Here is a 25989-nt window from a genome sequence, read left to right as displayed (position 1 = left end):
AAGTGCGAGGCTTTCGGTTATCCTCTAAATTTTTCTGTTGTATGCGTTCCGGTCATACGGAAGTACCAAAACTATCTCTACAGACAGAAAGATTAATAAAACAGGAATAAATATTTCCGAATAAGTTATTTTACTGTCTTTATTTCATGGGTTTGGGGGAGAAATCTTTTCATAAATCTATAATTTTAAATTATAGAGTTGATAAGGATAAATGCAATATATTCCACTAAAAAATTATGCTTAACATTTTTTTTATTGACGTAACCGGATTGAAGAAGTTTTGTATAGGTTCACGGTTTTAGCTGTGTTCACTCCACACCGCAGCATGGCGACGAAAGATGGAAAGAAAGGCCCAGCACAAAGTCCAAGTGCTGAAAACAGTCTTTCTGTGGCATATCTCGTTGCATATAATGTTCTTCAAATGATAGGGTAAAGTTTTATGAAATCTTACATTACGAAAGACGCATTTTGTTTGTATTGTTCACCATATTATCGATTGATAACGACTGCACGTGGGTGATTTACCCAGTGCTAGTGGCGGATCATATGCGCTTGTTTTTCAGGATGGTGTATTTTGAATATTCCGGGTTCATTTTTCTCTTTTTCGAAGTACTCTCATTAATTTAAAAAATCAAATTATATGAAATTGATCATTAAGGATGTCACATTCATATTTTTGTATGAAAAATTAATGAATAAAAATTAATTACGTATGATTGCTTCTCACTGTGCTGAAATTTTGAAATCCAGTCAAAGCGTTCCCAATTAAAACCGTCCCGGTCAAAGCATTCCCTGATTTTGGTCAAAGCGTACCATGATTTTAGTCAAAGCGTACCATGATTTTGGTCAAAATGTCCCCAGATTTTGGTCAAAGCGCCCCCTGACATATTTTATAGAAATATGATACTACGAAACCGCCCCCTGATTTTGGTCAATGCGTCCCTTGATTTTGGTCAAAGCGCCCCCTGACATATTTTGATAGGAAAACATAGTTTCTAAACCGCCCCCTGATTTTGGTCAAAGCGTCCCTTGATTTTGGTCGAAGCGTCCCCTGATTTTGGTCAAAGCGCCCCCTGACATATTTTGACATATTTTTATAGGAAAACATAGTTTCTAAACCGCCCCCTGATTTGGTCAAAGCGTCCCTTGATTTTGGTCAAAGCGCCCCCTGATTTTGGTCAAAGCGTCCCTTGACTCTGGTCAAAGCGCCCCCTGACATATTTTGATAGGAAAACATAGTTTCTAAACAACCCCCCCTCCCCCAACTGATTTTGGTCAATGCGTCTCTTGATTTTGGTCAAAGCGCCCCCTGACATATTTTGATAGGAAAACGTAGTTTCTAAACCGCCCCCTGTATGATTTTGGTCAAAGCGCCCCCACTCAAAGAATGAATCCTCTTAACACTGCAATCTCGCCCCTTTTTAAATGCAGAATTTTACCCTTTTAAATAAAAACAGTGTTATCTTATAGCTAAAGTCTTCAAATATAGTATATACAGATCCTAATAAAGAATTTTTTAGGAAAGAGACTTTCAATATATACATGATATCGATTAAATAAAGTCGCATATTTCACAGTAAAACTTCGCCATTCGCGATATGTAGGCCATTGTAGTATTAGCATTTGAATGGGAAGGCGGGGCGTCTATCAAGCGTGCGATAAGTGTGAATACATTAGCGTGTGTTCGAAGTGTACGAAGTTTTATGATGAAGTGACACCTAAAAGCCCCTTTTTTAGTGCAAGAGACTGAACTCATATAAGCATCCTTTTTTTAATTAGTCAGGCTTAATTTTTTTTTCCACTTAAATTACGAGTTATGTTTTAAATTATTTATTAGAAATTCGTCAAATTATTTATATTTAAATACACACAATGGAATTTGTGTATAGAACGTATAATGCTGGATTCACTCTTTTTCATACTTAAAACTTTATTTTGATAGAGATAATAATCAATCCATTAAATCTTATAATTAATTTGCTTTTTACATTCACGTGAATAATTATTTCATATCATGTACATATATATAATTTTGCGAAGTTGGTGTGCTACAACAAATGCAGATGAATTGTGAAATAAAACTTCACTCTGTGTTTGAAAAATAAATTCGCAAGAAAGTGAAGAAAATTAAACGTCAGTTTAACGTCAATATTATCGTTGCTGGATATAAAAAAACCTTCAGTGTTAGACAAGTGTAATTTGTACAGTCCAGATTGCATTGTTAAAAAAATTCTCGTCCTCTAGTGAGATAAACAATGAACCATTTCAAAAAAAAAAATACGCCTTTTTTCATTCGATTTATTGTTACATACTTATATTTATATTTAAATCTTTCATTTTGTGCCGATGTAATTAAAAAGTAACATTTGTAGTGTCGCCAGATGAAACCCGAAGTTTCCCTCTATTTATAATTTATTACATGTAGTAATTTGTTGGTTTTACAAATCTTTTTAATGCCTCACACATCTATTTCTTTTCCGTAAGGATTCTCTAATTTAATTGGAATTACGCATTTGTAACAAACGGTTTATTTTCTAAAGATATGATAAATTGGTATATTTTCAAAAAAACGATCGTAATTTTTTTTATCTTCCAAGAGTCAATGAACGTAACGCTGATGTGATGTACATGTATATGTATGCAAATTGATAATATAAATACCCTCGGTATTTTTTTTTTCAAATTCTGTATTAATGAGATATAAGCAGTAAGTGCAAGCTTTATGCTACAAGCCTCCAAAATATATTGATAAATACCGGAAAAAAATCAAACAAAATTGACTGAAATAACAAGTTAATCAAAAATTTGAACAAGTCTTAAATATACCGTTTTAAAGAAATTTTATCCCATGGTACTTTAAATTCTAACTAGTGCTAATTGTAACGGGGACCGTTACAGATGTTCCCCAAACGCTCCCCAACTCCCTTTTGGTGCCATATTCCCTGTAATCTCTATTAAGTAAGAAATTCTTTATGGAATTTAGACTTAATCAAGGTCTTCCCAGAAAAATACAAAATACATTTAAAAATAGGCATTGCACGCGTGTTCATCTGCGTAACGACCATATTATCTTGTCTACACTATCTAAAATTTTAATATACTTAATATCAAGGCATTTTATCCAAAAGTATTAAAAATTACACTCATTCGAGTGTATTTTTAAATTTTACTCATTTCACGTGCAGGCACGTGCAAGCACGTGCATAATGACTACACCTTCTTGTAGGAGTCCCTTATATTTATCTATGTTCTAAATCCCATCCTGTTTGGTTGAAAAACAAGGGAGTTGTAGCCATTTGAAGTTTCAGCCAATCAGATTGCAGCACACATGCATGCGCGTGATTTCATAATTTTTTATCTTTATCATATTGAAGGATATCTAAATGAATGACTATATTTTAAAATTGCAAACATTTCGTCAAAAAACAAAGGAGATATAGCCATATAAAGTTTCAGCCAATCAGATTGCAGCATACGTGCATGTGCGTGATTTCATGATTTTTTTCCTATATCATATTTTAGGATATCCTAATGCATGAGTATGTTTTAAATTTCAAAGCATTTCGTCAAAAAACAAAGGAGATATAGCCATTTAAAGTTTCAGCCAATCAGATCGCAGCACGCGCGCATGCGCATGCTTTCATGAAAATTTTTATATATCATGCTGTAGATCTTCATAATGTAGGACTATGTTCAAAATTTCAAAAGATTATGACAAGAAACAAGAAAGATATTGCGACTTTAGTTTCAGCCAGTCAGAGCGAAGCGCACGTGCATGCGCGTGAGATCTTGCTATTTTGACTATGCCATCTTGTCTATACTACTAATGTATCCTTACATTATGAGTTTCAAAAAAATTCATCAAAAAAAAAGAAAAGTTAAAGCAATATCCATTATATTGGTCATTTTACTTGTTGCACGTGCGCGCTCTTGCAAGCACGTGCGCGCAAAATGACCTTCGTTCGGCAAATCTACATAACATGTCTACTAACCCTAAAAACATTTTACCTTAGTCGGATGTGTAGTTTACAAGATCACTCGCGGACAAAATTTTCCCAGGAAGAAAAATAATAAGAATAATAATAATAAGAAACAGAGTAAAAACAATATGTTCCCCAACTTCGTTTGGGGAACATAATTACCTATTTGAAAAGGATTTGACCATCGATACATGTAGCTCGCAACACTGGACACGATGTCGCATTATGAAAGTGAATAGGTTGAGTCACGTGTTCAATGCTTTGTTATTTATGAGGTCAAAGGCGGGTTGAAATTTGTAAACAAGGTGCCTTTACTATAGAGACAGGTACCCGTGATTTTGCACCTTTTTGGAAAATAACATGTGAGCGCACGACTGTTTCAATTTCTTTCATGAATTAAAATGACAAGTATAACTCTTTACATTGACCCTATTTACTACAACTTGAAACATCAATGCGCTCAAATAAAAATTGGGCTTTCAAAATGGGGGTGTGGCCTAAAGTCTATGGGAAACCGATGTAAACAACATACCCCTGCTATATTAATCAGATAAATACCCAATTACAGTGCAAGTAAGTGAAATTTGAAAATGAAATTAATAAACTACAATGTTTGATGAAAAGATTAAGACAAAAATATGTAGAAATCCTTTAAACTTATTTTTTGTAAATTATCGGGGGGCCAAATGTGGACGTTTAAACGATTCATTCTTTGTTGTGTGAAAAAATGATGTTATTAAATTGTCCACAAAGCGCCCACTCGTTTTGGTCAAAGAGCGGTGGCTTTTAAGAGCCCCAGTTAACTTTGTGTGAAAAAAAAATTATGTATTCAATCGCCCCCGAAATATTGGTCAAAGCGTCCCATGATTTCGATGTAATCGTCCCCTAATTTCGATCAAACCGTTCCCTAATATACCGGTAATTTCTAGTTTTAAACATTATCGAATGGAATGTAATATGTTGAAAAAGAATTTGAAATTCGAACTTGACGATCAAAGTTTTTTATTAGGGAAATGCGTAAAAAAACTTCTCCATCGTTGCACACATACATAATTTTATGTAAGACTGTATATTTGCATAAATTGGATTTCAATTATTATTACATACGCCAAAGGATGTATTCGCTTCGACAAAAGAATTGACCTATAGGAGAGACAAATTTGAATTTCATACCTAAAATTTATTATTTACAACTTTTCAATAAACCTCCAAAGTTGGTTGAAACACCAATTTGTCCGTTAAAGCGTTGATTTTTGCATGAATTTTGGCCTAGAAGTCCTTCAGGGCAGGCCTGCCCCTAAATAAAATTGTGATATTTTGATAGGTTATGATGTAAGGAATGATTTAAGATAGGATTTTTTAGGGGCACCCCTGCCCTAGGGTCGAAATTCACAAAAAACCTACAAAAAATAAGGAAACCTGATTTTGAAAATCTGATTCAAATTTATACCGATAATTCTTATAGACGGATTAGCTCAGTTGATATATGAGTTGGTTTTACATCATGAAGTGCTTCTTTTTAAAGTCGCTGGTTTAAAACTAGATATGTCCAAGACCCGAATCATAGACAAGAAAGAAATAACCACGGAAACCAACCATGAGGATCATGTAATTTGATTCATGATACAGATTGTGCAACCATCATAACAATTTCTACAATACTAACCATTTTAACAATTTCTACAATACTTATCTAAGGAGGAAGAACTGGAAAAAAAATTATTTGCAGCTCTTGGGCGTAAATAGTTTGTGTGGTATGTTGTATAAATATAAATTGACGATCTTTTCAATAGTTTTATAAACATGCATTTGTATTAAATTCGGAATTTCCTTTATCCATATTTTCTTAGAATTAATTTATTTAATCAGATATGTAAAAATTTACTAATTCTGATTTTGTGGCCCTGGTTCATAATATCCCACCTCGGAGTGTGTATAGCGCACGTGCCAATCTTCTCACTTGTCATGTACCTAATTATGTAATACCACATAATATTACGCACAGGTATACAGGAAGATCGATGAGATTTGAAGTCTGTGTATACACAGTAAACATGAATTCAGACATTCATATCATTGTAAACAAATTTTAACAATAATGAATTTCGATAGAACAATAATATATACTAGCGAGAATATTTGGAACTTTCGATGGATCATTTTTTCTCTAATTGAAATAAATGAATTAAAAAAAATAGATTATTTTCATCACTTTTCTTAAATCATCGAGTTCTTTGCCTAGACGAAGAAATTGTGAAACTTTGAAATGTTAATTAAGATGAAAAATAACGTGTTTTATATTTTGAAAATTAGTAACTTTTTAAAAGTTTTGTTTATTTCCATGACAGCCCAGATCGCTTATACATGTTGCATACATGGTATAAACACATCATGCTTTCAGTAAATTTTACTCTACAGACTATTCTTTGACGTTACATATCTGAAAAAATGATAAAATAAAACCCCATACCGAATTATTAGGTATGGGTTCCAAGTTTGTTTTGTTTTGTTTTTTTTTCGAGATGTGAGGAACATCAAATGCCTTTATGTGTTTTTTGTTTTTTCTTTAGAATTTGATTTACCTTATGAACCTTTTCTCTAAATGAATGAATAGGAATGATTTTGAACATATAGGTATAAACGATATTTTGTACACGTGTCATGTACATGCTGATTTTCTTACTCATTTCATTTATTTCCTTCTCTGCTTGATGTATACATGGATGTGTAGGAATAGTTTAAATTATACCGTTTCTCTTACCTGTCAAATTTTATATTCATTTTTATAACTTTGTTGCATATAATAAGTTAATATAACCTGAAAATCAGAAATAATAATTATTTCATTGATGTTTAAAAAGTTTAACCAGTTTAACATTGAATATTTCAGATTCTGATTCAAAACAACTACGGTAACCCGTAAATCGCACAGTTTTTACAGCATATGTGTTCCCGAGTCACTGTAAATTCTATAAATAAATACGAGATCAATATTTTTATTTAAAAAAAGAAAGAAAAAAAAAACATGATGTCCATGGTCTTCACACAGCAGTTCCTATTGTCAAGTAAGAGTTATTTCCTTTAATGCTATATACTCTTGTATCAAACACTTAATGAATAAAATATATATTTAATTTTTTTTTTATCAATTTTTTGTCAAATGTTAGCCAAATACTTTTGAAAAGTAACATTTCAAATTGTAATGAGAAATTAGAGAAACAACGCCGCATGCGTTTGATTTTTCGTCAGGCATGCTCCACGCCGTATGCAAACTTTAAAACGATAAAAAAAAACTCCATTCTGTGCTTTTAACATTATTTTTGTTTCCTAAAACATTAACTACAGGGTCCGAAAAAGTAATATATCTAACAAAAACAAATTAATTCCATTAATAACACGGCAGGCGTATACATTTTCTCGGCAGGCGTAATTTCCCCTGGGAGGCGTCGGCAGGCGTATTTTAGTGTTACCCACTTTTATGTGCTTGATTAGAAATTTTTCCTTGATCGTATTCACCGTGTTTAAACTTTATAGATCCTTATATTCATACACCTGTTGTGTTTAAAAGAAAGTTACAGATTATAAAAATGTGTATGTGAGCATCAACATTTACTTTTAAAATGAGCTATCATATTTTGACTCTGGGACGTCAGGAAATAAATATACATATAACAGCAAATTCCGTTTAAAAATCGATTTGGATGCGCTTTGAAAATTTGGGTGGTATTCAAACATAAATTTTCTATAAGGAGCGCTTTGACCAAACTTCAAAAGTTGTATTCTATAAAAAAAAAATATGTCATGGGCGCTTTGATCAATATTTGGGGGCGCTTTGACCAAAATTTGGGGGCACTTTGACCAAACTTCAAACGTTGTTTTTCTATTTAAAAATATGTCAGGGGGCGCTTTGACCAAAATTTGGGGACGCATTGACCAATATTTGGGGGCAATTTGGAAACTTCGCTTTCTATAAAAATATGTCAGGGGACGCTTTGACCAAAATCAGGGGGCGCTTTGACCAAACTTCAAACTTTGTTTTTCTATCAAAAAATATGTCAGGGGGCGCTTTGACCAAAATTTGGGGACGCATTGACCAATATTTGGGGGCAATTTGGAAACTTCGCTTTCTACAAAAATATTTCAGGGGGCGCTTTGACCAAAATCAGGGGACGCATTGACCTATATTTGGGGGCAATTTGGAAACTTCGCTTTCTATAAAAATATTTCAGGGGGCGCTTTGACCAAAATCAGGGGGCGCTTTGACCAATATTTGGGGGCGCTTTGGAAACTTCGTTTTTCTATAAAAATATGTCAGGGGACGCTTTGACCAAAATCAAGGGACGCTTTGACCAAAATCAGGGGGCGGTTTCGTAGTATCATATTTCTATAAAATATGTCAGGGGGCGCTTTGACCAAAATCAGGGGACATTTTGACCAAAATCATGGTACGCTTTGACCAAAATCAGGGAACGCTTTGACCGGGACGGTTTTAATAGGGAACGCTTTGACTGGCTCCCGAAATTTTAATTAATCATATTGAAACCTAGCTGTAGAACTGTAGCTCTCTGTTTGAGAAAATTCGGACAGATTAAGCAGAGAGCTACAGATCCATGCCTTGAAAAAACCTTTAAATTACGCCGCCAATTTTTTGTTGCTCACTTCAGTATTATTTCTTATATTTTATGTTTTGCCTAGCTTTATAAAAGATATCCGGTAATTGACCATACATTTAACTCCTATTCCTAACTGTTGATTTACCTTTCAATGGTTCAAAAAAGGCAGTTTGTGGAAGTGGTCATGAAAATGGGAATCTTTCTAAGCGACATTCCAAATCCATAGGGAACTGTTTCGGACCATTGAAAGGTAAAAGTATCAATAATTGGAGTAAAATATATGATAAATTATTGGATACCATTATAAGAGCGAAGGAAAGCATAAACTAGAAGATATAATACCTGAAGTGAGCAACAAAAAATCATTCCCATAAGTGGAAGGTTTTTACAACACATGGATCTATAGCTCTCTGCTTTATCTGTCCCAATTTTCTCAAACAGAGAGCTACAGTTCTGCAGCTAATTGAAACCAACTGACAGAGCTGTGGAAAACTGCCGGCAAGACCGGCAAAAAATGCCTGTGACCGGTAAAAATGCTATCGATGTCGGCCCAAATGACCGACCTCTTTCTTTGTTAAAGGTTTTTGATTTTCCATTTTGATTTAGGCCTATCATCGGCACACTTCCCAGCTTAGTTATCGTACCTTATAAACGATTGCGCAATACTTTTTCTTTGCAAGAGATCGAGGCTATAGGAAATGAAAGCGAAACCGGTATTGTCTCGCATGACCTTTGCAAATGGTACAGAATTAGGTAAAAAACATTTTTAAAAAAATTAAGATAAGACAGGCTAAATAGCTGGGTATGTAATACAAATTCAAACAGTACTTCCGTCGTTCCGACTGTCCCAGATTTCGTTTTTTTTCATCGATCATATTCATGATGTTGGTATCTTTATTATCAATGCACAGATTTTCATGGACTCATTTTCGAGGCAAAATATAATTCCCAAATGCATTAATGTTTAGAAAAAAAAATTACATTTACTATGCAGAATTATCATTCATTGTTACCTGCTAAAAAGTGATGAAATCTAGTATTGTTATAAATGCAAAAAACGAAAACGGAGGAGGATGGACCTGGAAATGGAGACTTTTTAAAATGTTTTATTAAGTAAAGTGTACTTAAGAAAATAAATGTAATACTTTTCTTTTTAATTTTGCAACTTAGTGAACTTACTATTTCGGACCGGCAAAAATCACTTCGAACCGGCAAATGTTGTCTTCTTGCCGGTCCGAATGACTGGCTATCTAAAAAAGTTTTCCACAGCTCTCAACTGATATTTTATTTTTAGCTTTAATACAAAAAGTTTTGAGATGTATACAGTTTGTAATTACTGTAAATGTATTATTTTTAGCGCATACGACATTTGGCGGAAATTGGATTTTGAACAAGTTACCGTGGATTTGAATTAGCGCATATCTGAATGTTCTTCTTTATTGGTATATGTGTGAGGCATTTAGCATTATACTTGAATTAGCGGAGATCGCTTTCCGCCAAAAGCGCTAAAAAGAATACACAGCCAAATGTAATACGTTTACAGTATGTTTGCAATGATAAAATATGCCAGTATCTGTTTGACTTTTGTTGTAGATGGACTCTCTTGATGTTTAAGCTGGTTTATCACATGTTCACAGAACGTACAGTGGTGGGATTGTATGATGAAGTTGCTATCTTCCTAAATATATTTCAAACTGCTGCAGTTTTGGAGGTATAAAACCTGTTCTTTTAAATTTTAAAATGTGAATTTTAATGCAAAGTATTGGTAGAAAGGTACATAAGTACATACTTGTCATGCCATAAGCTTATTGGGATGTACATATGAGTTTTTCATCCTCAATATATTCCTTTATTACATAAGACTAATGTACTTATGCAAATGTTTTTTACAGATTTTCCATTGTGCTCTTGGGTTGGTGAGATCCAGTGTCATGTTGACAGCTTTTCAAGTGTTCTCCAGGGTTTTCCTCACATGGGCAGTTACATACAGTGTGCCTTCTGTAAGTCTTTACTCTTATCACTTAGACAGTTAAGAGCCAAAGAGGATAAACCTGGACATAACATACTTTGTCCATTATGTACAGTTTATACAGTACTAACTCTGGCTGTTATATACAATCCCTTCTCCTGAGATCACCTCACTGTTAGACAGACATTACTGAAGTATAATGGCAATAATTCCGCCAGAGATAATGTCCATATTTGTAACTCGGCATTATTTGAGGCTACACCTACATGTAGGTATTTTATTGGGTACTTTACATACATTCATGGTTAACTGTTAAAACGTAATGTCCTCTACATGTAAGTTTCACTTTTGTTATTTATGTGCCATCTGTTTGTAGGTTCAGAATTACTATGGGGTACTTCTGTTTGTTACGGCATGGACAATAACTGAAATCATTAGATATTCCTTCTACTTTTTCTCTCTGCTGGGAGGCGTTCCATATTTTATTGTGTGGTGTCGGTAAGTACAACTGTACTTGTTTTCAGGGCAATGTATGTAACTTGATAAAAAAATATACATAGATTCTCTGGTAAATGAAATAACTTAAAATTCTACATGTAAGTTAGGAAAACACAAGAATACACAACTGTTTTATTTTTTTAAAGAGTACACCTTTTCTTTTGAACTATTATACAAACTAGTAGAGATACAGTTTCATTAGAGACCTACTTTTATTTATTTTCTTTCCATTATAGTTAAATAATAATATTAAATCTTGTATATATATTGCAGGTACACATTTTTCATTGTTTTGTATCCAATAGGAGTAACAGTAAGTATAAAGAGAAGAAAACAGAATTGCATATTGCAAATGTATTATACGAGCATTTAACTTGTACAATATTTGGTGTTGTTAGTTGGAGTCAAAATCCTTAAGCAGGTGCCTCTTCATAAGATACTGGGAATTTTCAGTTTAAAATCTTTGAAAAACTATACCTAGGTGAAACTAAAGCAAGAGGTTTTGGCAAAAATAATGATACATGTATTTATTCTTGCTCTTTTTGACATCATTGGTCCTTAAGATGTAAATTTGGCAACACATTGTACGTCAAATTATCATAGCATCTTGACATCCAGTGACAGAGATTGATTCATTCTATTTTAGGGAGAACTAATCACCACATTCAGTAGTCTAAGAGAAGTAGAGGAGAAGAAACTGTATTATGTACAGTTACCTAATGCAGCCAACATGTCATTTAATTACTTCTACTTCCTTGTATTCTTCATGATTATGTATATTCCAAGTAAGTACATGTATGTATATGCAAAGAAATGCAGATTTTCTATAATATGCCTCTTGTTTTTAGCTAGCCAGAGCTGAAAGCTCAAGTTCCCCTCCATCTGTAAAATTTTCACATTTTCTACTCCTCCTCAGCAACCAATTGGCATATTAATTTTATCAAAGTTGGAAAAAAGCATCTTGGGGTTAATTAAGAAGATTCTAGACTGTTTCAATTAAATTATTCAAATCATGGCATTAAATACAGGGATAGAGTGAGGCCATATCAGGGGATCAAAGTTTTTCATTGGTTATACTGAGCTTAATTTCACCATAGTTGAGTTTCTATGATCTGACAAGAAGTTTGGGTAATACCATCCCACTGATGTTGAAGTCCCAGACTAGTGTAAATTAACTATTATTCCTGCCATCTTTTATTCGTGATTTGTCAATTAAAATCAATCTGTGATGATTAATTTCCGTGACTGTGAAAAAATTCTTATTTATACCCCCCGCAAACGAAGTTTGGGGGGTATATGGGAATCACCTTGTCCGTCTGTCCAGCTGTCTAGCTGTCCGTCTCTCTAGCTGTCTAGCTGTCTGTGCAAACGTGTCCGGACCATATCTTTCTTACGGAGGGACATTAGAAACTACTACTCCACACAAAGATTGCCCATGACCTAAGGGTGTGTCATGACCTTGACCAAGTTCATTTGGGGAAGTTCAAGGTCACGGGAAGAAAAAGTCCATAAGTTGTGTCCGGTCCATATCTTTCTTATGGATATTTGGTATGTTCTCATTTCACACAAAGATTGCCCATGACACAAGGGTGTGTCATGACCTTGACCCAAGGTCATTTGGGGAAGATCAAGGTCACTGGAATAAAAATTTCATAATTCGTGTCCGGTCTAAATCTTTTTTATGGATAAACTTGGTAGGTTCTCATTTCTTGCAAAGATTGCTCATGACCCAAGGATGTGTCATGACCTTGACCCAAGGTCACTGGAGGAAGTTCACGGTCACTGGAAGAAAAAGTTCGTAATTCGTGTCCGGTCCATATCTTTCTTATGGATAAACTTGGTAGGTTCTCATTTCTTGCAAAGATTGCCCATGACCCAAGGGTGTGTCATGACCAGACCCGAGGTCATTTGGGGAATTCAAGGTCACTTGAAGAAAATTTTCATAATTTGTGTCCGGTCCATATCTTTCTTATGGATAAATTTGGTAGGTTCTCAATATTCACAAAGATTGCCCTTGACCCAAGAGTGTGTCATGACCTTGACCCAAGTTCATTGGGGAAGTTCAAGGTCACTGGAAGAAAAAGTTCATAATTCGTGTCCGGTCTACATCTTTTTTATGGATAAACTTTGTAGGTTCTCATTCTACACAAGGATTGCCCATGACCCAAGGTTTTGTCATGACCTTGACCCAAGGTCATTTGGGGAAGTTCAAGGTCACTGGAAGAAAAAGTTCATAATTCATGTCCGGTCCATATCTTTCTTATTGATAAACTTGGTAGATTCTCGTTTCACACAAAGATTACCCATGACCCAAGGGTATGTCGTGACCTTGACCCAAGGTCATTTGGGAAATTTCAAGGTCACTGGAAGAAGAATTTCATAATTCATGTGTGATACATATCTTTATTATGCAAAAACTTACTTCTGAAAAAACCCAGCGGGGGGTATTTTGTCCCATTTGGACAGTTCTAGTTATATTTCCTTCTTTTCACTTGCAGTTTTTCCCCAGCTGTATATGCATATGCTGGCTCAGCGAAAGAAGGTCCTAGGAAACAAAGATAAACCGAAATCCCAGTAAAATGGTGGTGTGAATGAGGACTATAAATACATGTGTCTCCTGTATGAACAAAAGCAGCAGTACAATCACAAAATAATTTAGCAGAACATTTTTATTTATAAAACAGTCATTTCATTATGTAGTGAAAATCATTTATTTCAAATTGTAATCACTGATTTTAATTGTAATTAAGACTGAGCAAAATATACATGTATTATAATTATATAAATTATAAAGGTGTAGTCTCAAATCATTTACATTACAAATTTTTATTATTGAATAGTATTTTTTTAAATTAAAAAAAGTAAGGAAACAAAAATACAGTATTTATTGTCTTTAATCAAGTGTCAATTTCATTGTAAATATCTGTTTTGTCGTTATTTTGACCACTAGAACTGGTGTGATCGTACAAGTCAATGTCCTTTGGATATTCACCACCATCGTGCATATTCATTGTGCTGTACATATCACTGTTCATAATATTCTCAGACTCGGATTTCTGAGGATTACAGACACTAGAGTCGTATAATTCATTCCCAGAGCATTGTTTACTTGTGTTGTACATACTGTCCTGAATACTGGGTCCATCAGTACACTGTCCGCTCACATCATACACATTATCTGAGTGGAGAGAGGCTGGATTTCCGTGTAGGTGGTCATAGTCCTGGTCTTGTTGGGTTTGACTTCTTGCTGGCTGAAGGGGTACATCATGACCTTCATGAGGAGCATTCTTACTGCTTACATTTTTATGTTGTTTCGAGCTGTTCAGTTTGGCTTTCTTTCTGCAATGATGAACATACATGTACATGTTTACCTTTTGAGGAGCAGGCCACATTGTAAATTTTACGACTTCTACTTCTGCTTACTTTATTACAATTCAAGAGTATTCAATGGAAAGAGGAGCAAGTTCTCTATTAAATATTTAAAAGATAAAAAAAAGAAGAAATTATCTGGTTGAGAATTTAAAAGGATAATGCTAAATCTTGTAAACCAAAAATGTTTAACACTTTATTACAAGTTTATTCCTTTATACATTGGACATACATAAAGCTCATAGGATATAGTTTTCATTATGATCAATGCAAGTACTGTGAATATACATATATCAGATGGTGTAAAATATGAAATTTCTATGTGTAAACATGGTACAAAGAATTTAATATTGCCTGTGGCTATCTGATTTTTATCCAACCTGTGTTTTATCTCAATGATGCCAAGGCTTAGGGAAAATGCTTCTTGTTGGATACTAAAAATATTCAACCACTAATCATGGGAGCTAGTTCTTTACAACAGAGAAAGCAAACAAGTCATATAAAATGGATTCTGGACATAGGGAGGAGAGGAAAGTAAATGTCAGCCATGGTATATGTTCTATAAATGTTGTTAATTGTGTGTCTTACCTCTTCATACAAACAACTGCCAACAAAATAACAATAAGAACCACTACCGGGACAGTCACAGCTATGATCAAGGTGATGCTGCTGGGTACTATAAAGACATGTTCATGTTAAATAGATTTCCCTACTAAGCAGTTGTGACAAATTTCGGAAAGGTATCAAAACTTCTACAGATATTTGGAAAACTCTAAATTGTAATATGTGCAAATGAAATATCGAAAGTATGCAGAATTCTATTGTAAAACAATAGTTCGTAACTCACCATCATCAGATTTGTTTATCTCATCTCTGAGAACTACTCTCTTTGTGCCATCATGGTCATTAGAAGAATCTGCAGTATCTTGTTTATTAAAAGAAAATTTAGATTAGCTTTGAAATACATGTACCTGCTTTAAATCTAAATAATGTACAATGAAATAGTTAAATGTATGCTTGTATTAACATCGTAACTCACCACCAGAAGATTCGTTTATCTCATCTATGAAAATTTCACTTTCTGTGTCATCATGGTTATTAGAAGAATCTGCTTCATCTTGTGAATTAAAAGAAAATACCATATTTAAGGTACATTGATACTCTGATAAGAGAGATAACTCTTGATAACACAAATGTCTATAATTCCTTTATAAATTTGTCAAGTTTAAGTGCCTTTTTTGTCAAATTTTGCCCCGCAAGTCATGCTTTATTTGTTTGTATTTTATTCAGCACATACATTTCCTTTGGAAAATCATAAAAGATAGAGAAAAATTTCATATGAGTGAGCAGAGGGTTTATGAACCTTAAATCAGTTTTGAAATTATATTAAAAATCCTTTAAAGTGCTAAATTAATGTACAACAAAATAGTTGATGTTCATAATAACATATGTAGCGGTATTTGGGGTTAACATCAAAGAATCAATTATTCAACTAGGGATGTCTTTAAGAAAATGATATTCAATTTAATTACCTTTTAATTTAATTTTTTCTAACAAAAATGTGAAATAAGTAGAGATCTCTGCAATTATAAAGAAGAGAGATAAAAATCTTTACTCAGAGCTCATAGAAAACTGGGCTTTTTCATATCATGTACAACTACTTTTTCAATAAAATTGCACTTACGTTGGCGTCGGAAGCAAATTGAAATGGGGGGGGGGGGGTAAGTGTAAGAAAAAAAATTCAAACCTAAAAAAAAAATCGACTCGCAAAAAAAAAAAGAAATTGTTCAAACACACGAAAATCCTATTTCGTGGAGGGTGGGGGTGGGGTTTAGGATCGAACATTTTTCAGTACCGAAAGATTTTCAAAACACTACCTTCTTTGACCTAAACTTCAACGTGCCTTTTGAAAGGTGGGAGGGGAGGGGCTAAACCTAGGCCCCGATGTTCAATGATTACATGTATTTTATATCTGTGTTTGCAAAAAAGGGGGGGGGGGGGGGGGGCTAAAGCCCCCCCCCCCCCCCCCCCCGGTTCCGGTGCCTCTGAAATTGGGACTTAAAATATGTTGTACCTCGGGAACTTATCATCCCCAAATTACTTTGTAAAAATCAATTTGATTCTACACAGAATTATCTGAATTTGATATTAAACAGATGCAAGTTTTCTTCTATTCATGTGAAGTGTTTGGAGACTAAAAATTGTTGGAATTACGATGGTGAATAATTGTGTTCCTTTATCTGCCGACCTGTTTTTCTATTCATTTGAAGCAGAAAACACTTGCTGTGGCCTTCAACTCAAATTCAAATATAAATAAATACTTCTTTCTTCCTATTTCATTCAACAGTCTACTCGATGTATATTCCAGTGAACTCGAAATTAAAGACAAAGCAGAGTCTACCACAAGTACATCCTATCACTTGGTCGTATTTTCACTCATACATTAGATATAAATTGTTAGGTATTTTAGTCTAAATTTGACTTCAGATAATCCCATCTACACCCATTTAATACACAGGGCACTCGGCAGGTGAGACAAGGGATGCTTACTCCTCGTAGGCACCTGAATCCTGATTGAATTTCCAGGGTTTTTTTTTTTTTTTTGGTACATCATGTTCAAAGATTTCTATTGATTAAAGGTCTTAGGAGAGCAATCACTCTTCGTCATAATCACTGCAAATTCTCGAGAAACCATATAAATACCGGGGTATAACAAACAAACAACCCCCTCTAAATAAAAAAGGTTGTAGATGAGAGGGGCGACACCATGTTACAATTGTTCCTTCCTTATTTTAACTGGCCAACAGTTCCAACAAACAGAAAATTGACAAAATAGCATTTTGCATATAAACCTAAGCAATTTTCATTCAATACCTGAAAATATTTCGGAACCTTAAAAATCTACTTTATAGGGTTTTTTTTATTTAATTTTTTTTAATTTTATTTTTTTAATCAACTTATTTTTTTGCATAACCCAAGACGGGAATATTGCTTTTACGTCCTCCTTATTCATGTTATTGTACGCGGGCATAGAAAAGTTGAAGAAGTTACCATAGTCTCAAGAGCCAAAAATGGCATAGAGGTAGACCAAGATTCCAAAAGATTATCAAAACATTTTTTTTTTCAACTTTGCACGCCCCAACTAAAAGTTGTTTACAAGTTTAAAAGTACACTAACAATAAAAGTGGCGTGATCTTGCACGATAACAACAAAACAGTAGATATAACCTTTTCATACTCCCCCCTTGAAAAGTGAACGGGATGTCTGTATGTCAGTCTGTTACGGTTTGGGGTACCCACCTCCTCTTTTACCACTGAATGAAATTTGGTGAGCCTTTCACATATTCTTTGTTACATACGGTGTGTAGTACCACTGTGACCTCCTATTTTACTTTTTGATCCGACACATATTTTGGGTTTCCCATAGCAAAACATTGATACTGCGATTCTTTCTATAATATAAAAGGGTGTCCATCTCTTATCCGCAACTCCTCCTATTCCACTGAATAAAATTTAATTAAGAATTAATGTATCATTTTTTGAGTTTTATTGGGATGTAAAACGGGTTGGTCACGTGATCAAATCCCATGAAGCCCGAAGGGGTTTATGGAAGATTTGATCATGTGCCAACCCCTGTTACATCCCAATAAAACTCAAAAAATGATACCTTATTACTTATATTTACATTTGTGACTGATTTATTAAAAATAGTAAGGCACTGAAGTTTTAAATCCATAAGAAATTTACATTTTTTTCAAAACCCAACAGTTTAATTTGAATACGATGAACACGTCGTTCACTTCTGACGTCACTATGAAATTACGTAGATTGCTTGTGACTAAACAATCAATTTATGATCACATGGCGAACATGTTTTACCGAGATGTAAAAACACCTTGATCAAATGGTGTTATACAAGGGCAAACATTTGCAAATGTAAATATTGATGCTTTCACAGATTCTATATTACATGTATATAATACCAATGTGCACCTCTTTGTTTTAATTTTTGACCTGACAATTGTTTCAGGTCGATACCCCAGAGCAAAACATTGACGTCGCCATTAACATCATAAGAGGAGACGGGGGTACCATTTATAAAGCTGCTCATAGTACCGCAAGTATAAAATTCGAACTCTTTGGAAAGGTGTGCTGAAATTTTGTGCATTCTCAAATTACTTTTTGCAAAACATCACGATGCCGTTTTGAAAGTATAATATGAGTGTAAAATTAAAGTCATTCTTACCGAATTCAATAGGGACATAATTCCAAATACGATGTCCCACCCAAAATGTAAAACCTGACTGTATTGCATTGTCTAACTTCCATTGTACAGTTTTGGTGTCCCCAATAAAAGCCAAATGTCCCGAGCAATTGTTGTTATGCTCATCCCACGTCATGTTTGTTGTTTTAATCACTGTTCCATCCACTGTAACAGATTTAAGGATCGTTAAAAGTCTAAGAGAGATGATTTTCATAGATTCCACAACAAAATTAGCAAGTTAATAATTTGCCTGCCAGTCTGTCTGTCTTTTAATGTTTTTCTTTGACTGTAACCTTGTAGTTTGACATACCTTTGGAAAATTTTATTAAACTTCGGCTATAAATTTTGGACAATTGTCGTGGGACTTTTGCATTTGACAAGCGTATTCCGTGGATCTAGGCCTTTCTGTGAGTATAAACAATTTTGATCGTTTGGCCAAGACCTCGGAGTTTGACCTGTGGAGAAACTTTTATCGTAGCAATAATTTTAAACAGTAGGAGCTAAGACTTTCAAATTTCATGTATACTACTTGTGACTTCAATATATAATAGTTCATGTCGTTGACCTCTGGGTTTGACCTTCATTTGAAAAAAAACATTAACATTCAGTGTGAATTTTTAAAGGTTGCTGTTAGGGCTTTTATATTTCACTTATGCATTCCTTTGGTACCATTTATTTTTATCTCATTAAGTGATTACCTTGACCTTAAAAGTCTTTTTTTTTCTAAAAACTTGAACTGAACCTTGGCCGTATTTTCAGAATGGTTGGTATAAGGGGCTATTTGTGTTTTTTATTTTGTGTCCTGAAATGTCAAGGTCGTTTGCGAAATATACAAAGTCTAGATCTTCTAGTTTTGTGGTGAAGTTCCACTTCATTCCTTTTGATTTTCTTTCTGTAATTTATTATTATAAAGTATATGAACAGTAACAACAATAATTAAGACATTGTGCAGCCTTGTTTTACACCTGTTATATCGAAACAATTTTGATTATTCACTATCTTCTAGGACTGCAAACTGGAATTATTGCTTTAAAAGTTTACATATACAAATATAGTTGAATAAATATGATGATTACTTAAAATTAAATTTAGTATGTTACCGACACCTGTGATTCAATACAATTTAAATATTTAAAAAAAAATTACCGTTGTTCAGCATTGTGCAGTATGCCATTTTTCTCAAGTTGCAGTCACCAGATTTCAATGTCGGATTTGTTTCATAAAGCTGAAACTTGACAAATCCACAGCCTGCATTTTGGTCATTGCTGGTGATATTTTCTGGGGGGGAAACACAGTATACTGACAAAGGATGTCATTATAAATTAAATATATAAAACATATAGCTTGTTAAACATTGTATGAAATGTTCGATTGCACGAAAATCAATTCTTACACCAATTTATTTTTCTTGTACACGTGCATGTAACTTCCAAAGTTAAAAATTCAAGATACATGTAACCTTCTTAAAGATTAAAGGTGCCATTTTGAAAATTCATGACACGATGTAAAAGCTCAGAGGAATATGTAAAAAAAAAAAAATCTTTCAGGATTCTTTTTCTTCAGAGCATTCTGGGTTTAATTGCAAGTATTTTTGCTAAATATATTGAAAAAAAAAATCCTGTAAGATGATAGATGATCTTATGATATAACAAATATTGGAGAACTGTCAAATTTAAGTACTAGTGAGTAGTTACACAATGCCTAACAAAATTAAGTTTGTTCAAATTACGAAACCTGACTGATCATCTAAAGCATTAACATACATAAAACACATCGGATTTAATTAATAAATATTTGCTAATCGTACAAAGTGTGCAGATTACAGAGGTAGCTAGTTTGGGACTACTGCAAATGACATTCTTTTTCTTAGTACCACTTTACCAGAATTAGCTATTGAAAACAGAGTTGCACAATACCAGGCATGCTGGCTCTAATAGGTATTTGTCCCATCCCCGAATTCACAAACTACACAATTAAGTAAAATGTGACCTTATACAACCTTTATTTCATATGGCTTATGCATGCTCAATATTTTAGTTATTAGGTAAGTGGTAATTTACGGACAAACGGACGGATGAATTCAGAGTAATTTCATCAGACCCTCTGGAACTATGGCTGTCGTGTAAAAAGTTCTAAAACCGAATAAAAGCATAATGAAAGTAAACGTAGGATTCATTTTGTGGATCGTTTCAAAAATGAAAATGAATTTGTTTATATTTACAAGCTTCTTTTACCTATTTCATACACAGCATAAGTGTGATGACCATAACCGCCGCAGCTTTGGTTTGAGTTTCCAGGACAACTCTCGTTGCAGCGTTTTGCAGTATCAAATGACGTATGTAGAGTCTCGAAAGAACAAACACACTCCGTTCCCTATTGGTAAATAGAAACTCTGTATAACTCCTTTCATGTTGCAGAATTGTCGAAAAGACACAAACACTTTAGTCACGAAGACAGTAGAGTTACCTTCAGGAGTAGAGCCTTAACAGTTGATCCTGATTGGTTGAGGAAACAGAATTGATAACAATTGGTGACATTGTTCTCCTCTAAACAGTCCTTTCTCAAAATAGAGTGACTTTCCAAAGAAATATTGTGACAACCTGTTTCAAAACGTTCTGAATGAATTACTTTTTTTAGCTCATAATGTTTGGAGTCTTGATATATTAATATCTATATTTATCTTTTTTATCCATTTAGAACAATTAATTTTAATTCGATTAACTGTTGAAATATATACCTCTTGTAATGATTGGTTTGGTTATATGATGAGCAATGATGCTTCTGTCATTACTTCCCAAACAAGTGGCTTCAAAGAAAACTATACAAATTACATTTCTATATTGTTTTTGGATATGACAATCATTATCGATGCATCAAGTTAAAGCATTATCTCTTATATTTTGCAATTTATTCATTACAAATATGAAAAGAAAGTACACATAAGTAATAAAGTTTATAACTTATTATCATGGATGATCTACTGTAAACCACCTAGTATATTATTTATACATGTATTTTTAATAAGATTGGGTCTTTAGGAGTTAACTAGCAATATTATTTAGTAATTACACACATACAAATCCTCTATTTCACATGCATACACAAGGAATCGACCTGTACAAGTGTTTTATTTTAATTTAAAACACAGTTAATTATACATGTAGTTCATATCCTTTCAAACAAACAAAGATACGTAGCGGGTTCCAGTAAATAATTTACCAAGCCTCTTTTTCACCCCTCACTAAAATATCAAAAGTAGTGAAGGGGAAACTTTAGGAGTATTGAGCAACAATATATTCGAGAAGTGGTGAAAATCAGATGTGCATGGATGCGTAAAAATTCCAAGGAACTTTTGGAAAATTTGAAATCACAAAATTTTACCAAAATCAACAGCAATTAAATTTACGCCTTTTTTACTTTATATACAACCATTTCCCACGATAACTTAAATGTCAGGCTTTTTGATATCATTGACAGCTGCTTTTTCAATAAAAATGATTTACTCACCTTGTCATTTGCAAAATAATTTATAAAAAAAATTTTTGATTGTAAACACAAGTAATCTGAAATTGATATGAAAAAGATGCTAGAGTTTCTGATTGACAATATCTATGTGATTTTTGAAGACTATGTTTTCAAACAATCTGTTGGAAATTCCATGGGTGCCAATTTGACCCCGTTATGCAGAGACTTACTGAGTACATGTATTTTTGTATTCATATGAAGCAGAATTTGTCCAAAATTTTAAATGTGAAAAGAATAAAACACTTCTATGGCCTACAACTCAACTTTTAGATATATTGATGACGCATTGTAACTTATCAATGGTAATTTCCATTCTTATGTCGATACGATATATCCCGGTGAGCTTGAAATAAAAGATACCACAGAGTCTGACACATCTGTTTCATATTTAGATATTTTACTTGGAAAAGACGTTAATAGTAACTTTACAATCAAGCTTTATGACAAACATCATGACTTTAACTTTTCACTCGTCAACTTCCCTTACTTATGCAGCAGTATACCTTCATCACCTGCATATGGGGTTTAGGGGAGGAACAGCTAAAGTCGGACAGCATCGAATGTCGGACAGTCTTCTCTTTCAGAAAAAAATCGTTACTAAATTTAATATCATTTGATTTTTTCTTTCAGTATCTCAATCTAAAGGAAGTTATTGATTGTTTCATACAGATATGGTCGTGAAAACGTTTGAAATAATGTATAAAATTTGAAGGATCCATACGCGTCTCGCGGATCCGGATAAAATTCGCATGCGCACTGAGCGCGCACCTGTCAACAGTGACTTGGCGAAATCTTCAGTTTGCCGTCGGTACTTAATGATTGCCAATATATTTTGTAATTATATCATACTTTTACATGATTAATGTTAATTATTCCCATAATAATAATTTTTTGATGGATATTTATTTATAAAACCATTAAAATTAAACTGTCCGACTTTACATTCTCGGTCATTTAAAGTCGGACAGAGGAGAATTTAAAGTCGGACAGCACATTATATTGAATAAATTGTATTTTAATTGTCATATTTTTAAATACTAGAACAATTTCTTATAATGTTATTAAACTTACTAGCAATTTAAGAGTATTTCAGCTTTTGTAAATCAAATTCTGCCGATTAGCTGCAACCTTTTGGAAGGAAGAAATTAAAAAAAAACGTTTTATCACTTACCTTATAGAAATTGTTTCATTTCAGAAAAAAAACAATGAAAAACACGTAAAGCAGAAACGATTTCATTGAATTTTAACAGCAAAAGACTGATATAATATTGCAGAGAAATTAAATACTGTATACATAAACCGAAGAAAATAAAAGAAGGAAAGGGAAAGAAAGAGAAGAAAAGAAAATCTATTTTAAAAAAATCAACAAAGTCAATTTTTTTCGTGGCTTTATTTGAGTTTCATGTTTATACCTCATCACTCATTCAAGTGGGAAAAAAGGTTTTCTTCTTGAAAATTAAATAAGTTCCGGATTACTAATTCTAATGTAAAGATAGTGAGATATATAGTTTTCTGTCTATAATCATTTATATAAAATGGAGACAATTTAAACCCAAAAAATTATTCACACAATAACACATCGCTTTATAGATCATAGATCGCATAATACATGTACTATATGCTAATTTAAATTTCTTGGTATATAAATGGAAAAATTATCTAAATAATCCACACGATTACTAAGTATCTTACGTAAAAATAACTTTAAGTGTTCATGATTTTTTTTCCCCGGGCACTTGGTATCATTTTTGTAAGCTGGGGAAGGGCTAGAAAATTAAATTAAAAAAAAAATCAACTTACCTGAGTGAAAAAAAAACGACAAGAAAGAAAGAGTGGCTAATTGTCCAAACTCAAAGAAAATTCTATTTCGGAGGTTGATGGGAGGGTACGTTCCATTTGATTACATCTTTCAAAACCGAATTTTATTCATACATTACCAGATTACCCTGATTTGACAATAATAAAAAGGTAGAGGTGGGACAAACAGCCTTTCAATGAACTTGAATTTTCAATAGTGTAAAGTAAATGTTTGGGGGGAAAGTGAGGGGTCGCCCCCCCCCCCCACCCCCACCCCTGATACTTTGTGCATGCTCCACTACGATTTAACACCTGAAAAATGAAGTAAATTGGACTTTAAATGCCGAAACCAGTATGTGTCCGACTTTAAATTCTACATGTCCGACTTTCACTGTCACTGTCTGACTTTATCAGCCTTTGATTTTCCGTGTTTGGTTTTGATTTATAGCATTACAAAGCTTTTAACCAATTAAGAAATAAGGTATCATTTTTTGAGTTTTATTGAGATGTAAAACGGGTTGGTCACGTGATCAAATCCCATAAAGCCCGAAGGGCTTTATGGAAGATTTGATCACGTGGCAACCCGTTTTACATCTCAATAAAACTCAAAAAATGATACCTTATTACTTATTTTTACATTTGTGACTTATTCATACTTTATATTTGCCTGATTGTTACTTTTAACGTGTGAAATGCGTTAATTTTTCAAACCCAACGGCATGTATATGTAATCCACTAAACGCGCGTTGGTCCTTTATGACGTCACAGAGAAATTACGTGGAACGTTTATCCAAAAGCACATCTATGACCTCTTGACCCCAAACCTGTATTTACACAGTTATAAAAACGCTTGCCTTCAGTAGTGTTATGTAAAGGAAAACATTTGCAAATGTAAATATTGAAAATTAAGAATAGAAAGAGGGTAAAAGCATCATTTTATGTGACGTAAAACTTTCCGGTTTGGAGAGTGTACCGAAGGCGCAACGAGAAGGTCCGAAAAACCGTCCGACTTCCGCTGTTCCTCTAGGGGCCTATATCTCTCAGTTGATTCGCAACGCAACAGCATGCTCTAAGTAAAAACAAGTTATTGACAAACAAGCTGATGTTTAAACAAGAATATCAGCAGTGTCATTTAAAGTCATAATTTCGTAAATTCTGTGGTCGATACAATGACCTTGTCAGCAAATACAATTTATCATTAAGTCAAATGCTGACGGATAGTTTTCATAAGAATTTTTAGTCATTTTATACACACTGAATTGTCTACAGCTACACACTTAACGTTCAGATATTCTCAACCATGCATATTCTACCCCAAATAATGAATTGGGAATTTACTAACTCTAGGAAACAAGGAGGAAGTTGTAAAACTGCAGTGATAGCCGAAGAAAAAAAATACACTTACCCAAGTGGAAATAACATAGCAGCTTGAATATCATCGTGTACTGTGCGTTACAAACAAGCCAGGAAGTATTTTTCAAATAGAGAAGATACGGAAATCACTTCGAGTGGTCCCTGCACTGATCAGATTCTTAGTAAACAGTAAGTATACAGTACTCCCTGCCCACTTTCTTGTCTATATAAGTTACACTCAGAAAGTATTGTAAGATAAGGTTTGAGAATGATGGTACTATTAAAATGAAAAAGAATGAACGAAAATATAGAAAAAAATTGCAAAACACAGTACTTCGAATTAAATTCACATTTCAATGCGTGTTTTGTCTTGTACTTCATCTAAAACTCTTTAAATAACTCCATTCTTTTTTCTCTTCTTTTGTTAAAATTCCTAATTTGTGCTACAAACCGTAATGTGTAGAAGGAACTGAAAACGTTCGAAAGTTTTTGCACACCACACGACGCCTAACGATCTTCAAAAACAGAAGAACGTTGAGGGACAACGGTCTAAACACATTTAATGTATCCTTTCAAGGAATATCCAACCTAATTATAATTTTGTAAACCAATTCGAGTTAAC

General features: G+C 33.6%; 2 protein-coding genes across 3 annotated transcripts; one reads left to right on the top strand and one right to left on the bottom strand.

The window, feature by feature from the left end:
• Positions 1–296: 296 nt before the first annotated feature.
• On the top strand, positions 297–13848 carry LOC134228571 (very-long-chain (3R)-3-hydroxyacyl-CoA dehydratase 2-like). Its single transcript, XM_062710232.1, has 7 exons — positions 297–429; positions 10187–10304; positions 10486–10593; positions 10939–11060; positions 11334–11373; positions 11707–11845; positions 13559–13848. The coding sequence occupies exons 1-7, from the start codon at positions 326–328 to the stop codon at positions 13636–13638; spliced, it is 711 nt and encodes a 236-aa protein (XP_062566216.1). The 5' UTR covers positions 297–325; the 3' UTR covers positions 13639–13848.
• LOC134228569 (uncharacterized) lies at positions 13842–25466 on the bottom strand. 2 transcript variants are annotated; one of them, XM_062710228.1, is made up of 10 exons: positions 25420–25466; positions 21430–21498; positions 21159–21292; positions 20927–21065; positions 19839–19991; positions 18675–18857; positions 15469–15546; positions 15277–15354; positions 15018–15105; positions 13842–14399 (listed from the first exon to the last, which is right to left on the bottom strand). In XM_062710228.1, exons 1-10 carry the CDS (start codon positions 25451–25453, stop codon positions 13958–13960), a joined length of 1398 nt encoding a protein of 465 aa, XP_062566212.1. In that variant the 5' UTR covers positions 25454–25466; the 3' UTR covers positions 13842–13957. The 2 variants fall into 2 exon arrangements, with proteins under 2 accessions (XP_062566212.1, XP_062566213.1); XM_062710229.1 differs by having other exon boundaries at positions 19839–19970.
• Positions 25467–25989: the final 523 nt, after the last annotated feature.

This window comes from Saccostrea cucullata, unplaced genomic scaffold, assembly GCF_032062105.1.
Source record: "Saccostrea cucullata isolate Sc308-1 unplaced genomic scaffold, CSIRO_AGI_Scuc_v1 ctg426, whole genome shotgun sequence".
NCBI classification, from domain to species: domain Eukaryota; kingdom Metazoa; phylum Mollusca; class Bivalvia; order Ostreida; family Ostreidae; genus Saccostrea; species Saccostrea cuccullata.
This window is presented reverse-complemented; position numbering and strand designations above follow the sequence as displayed.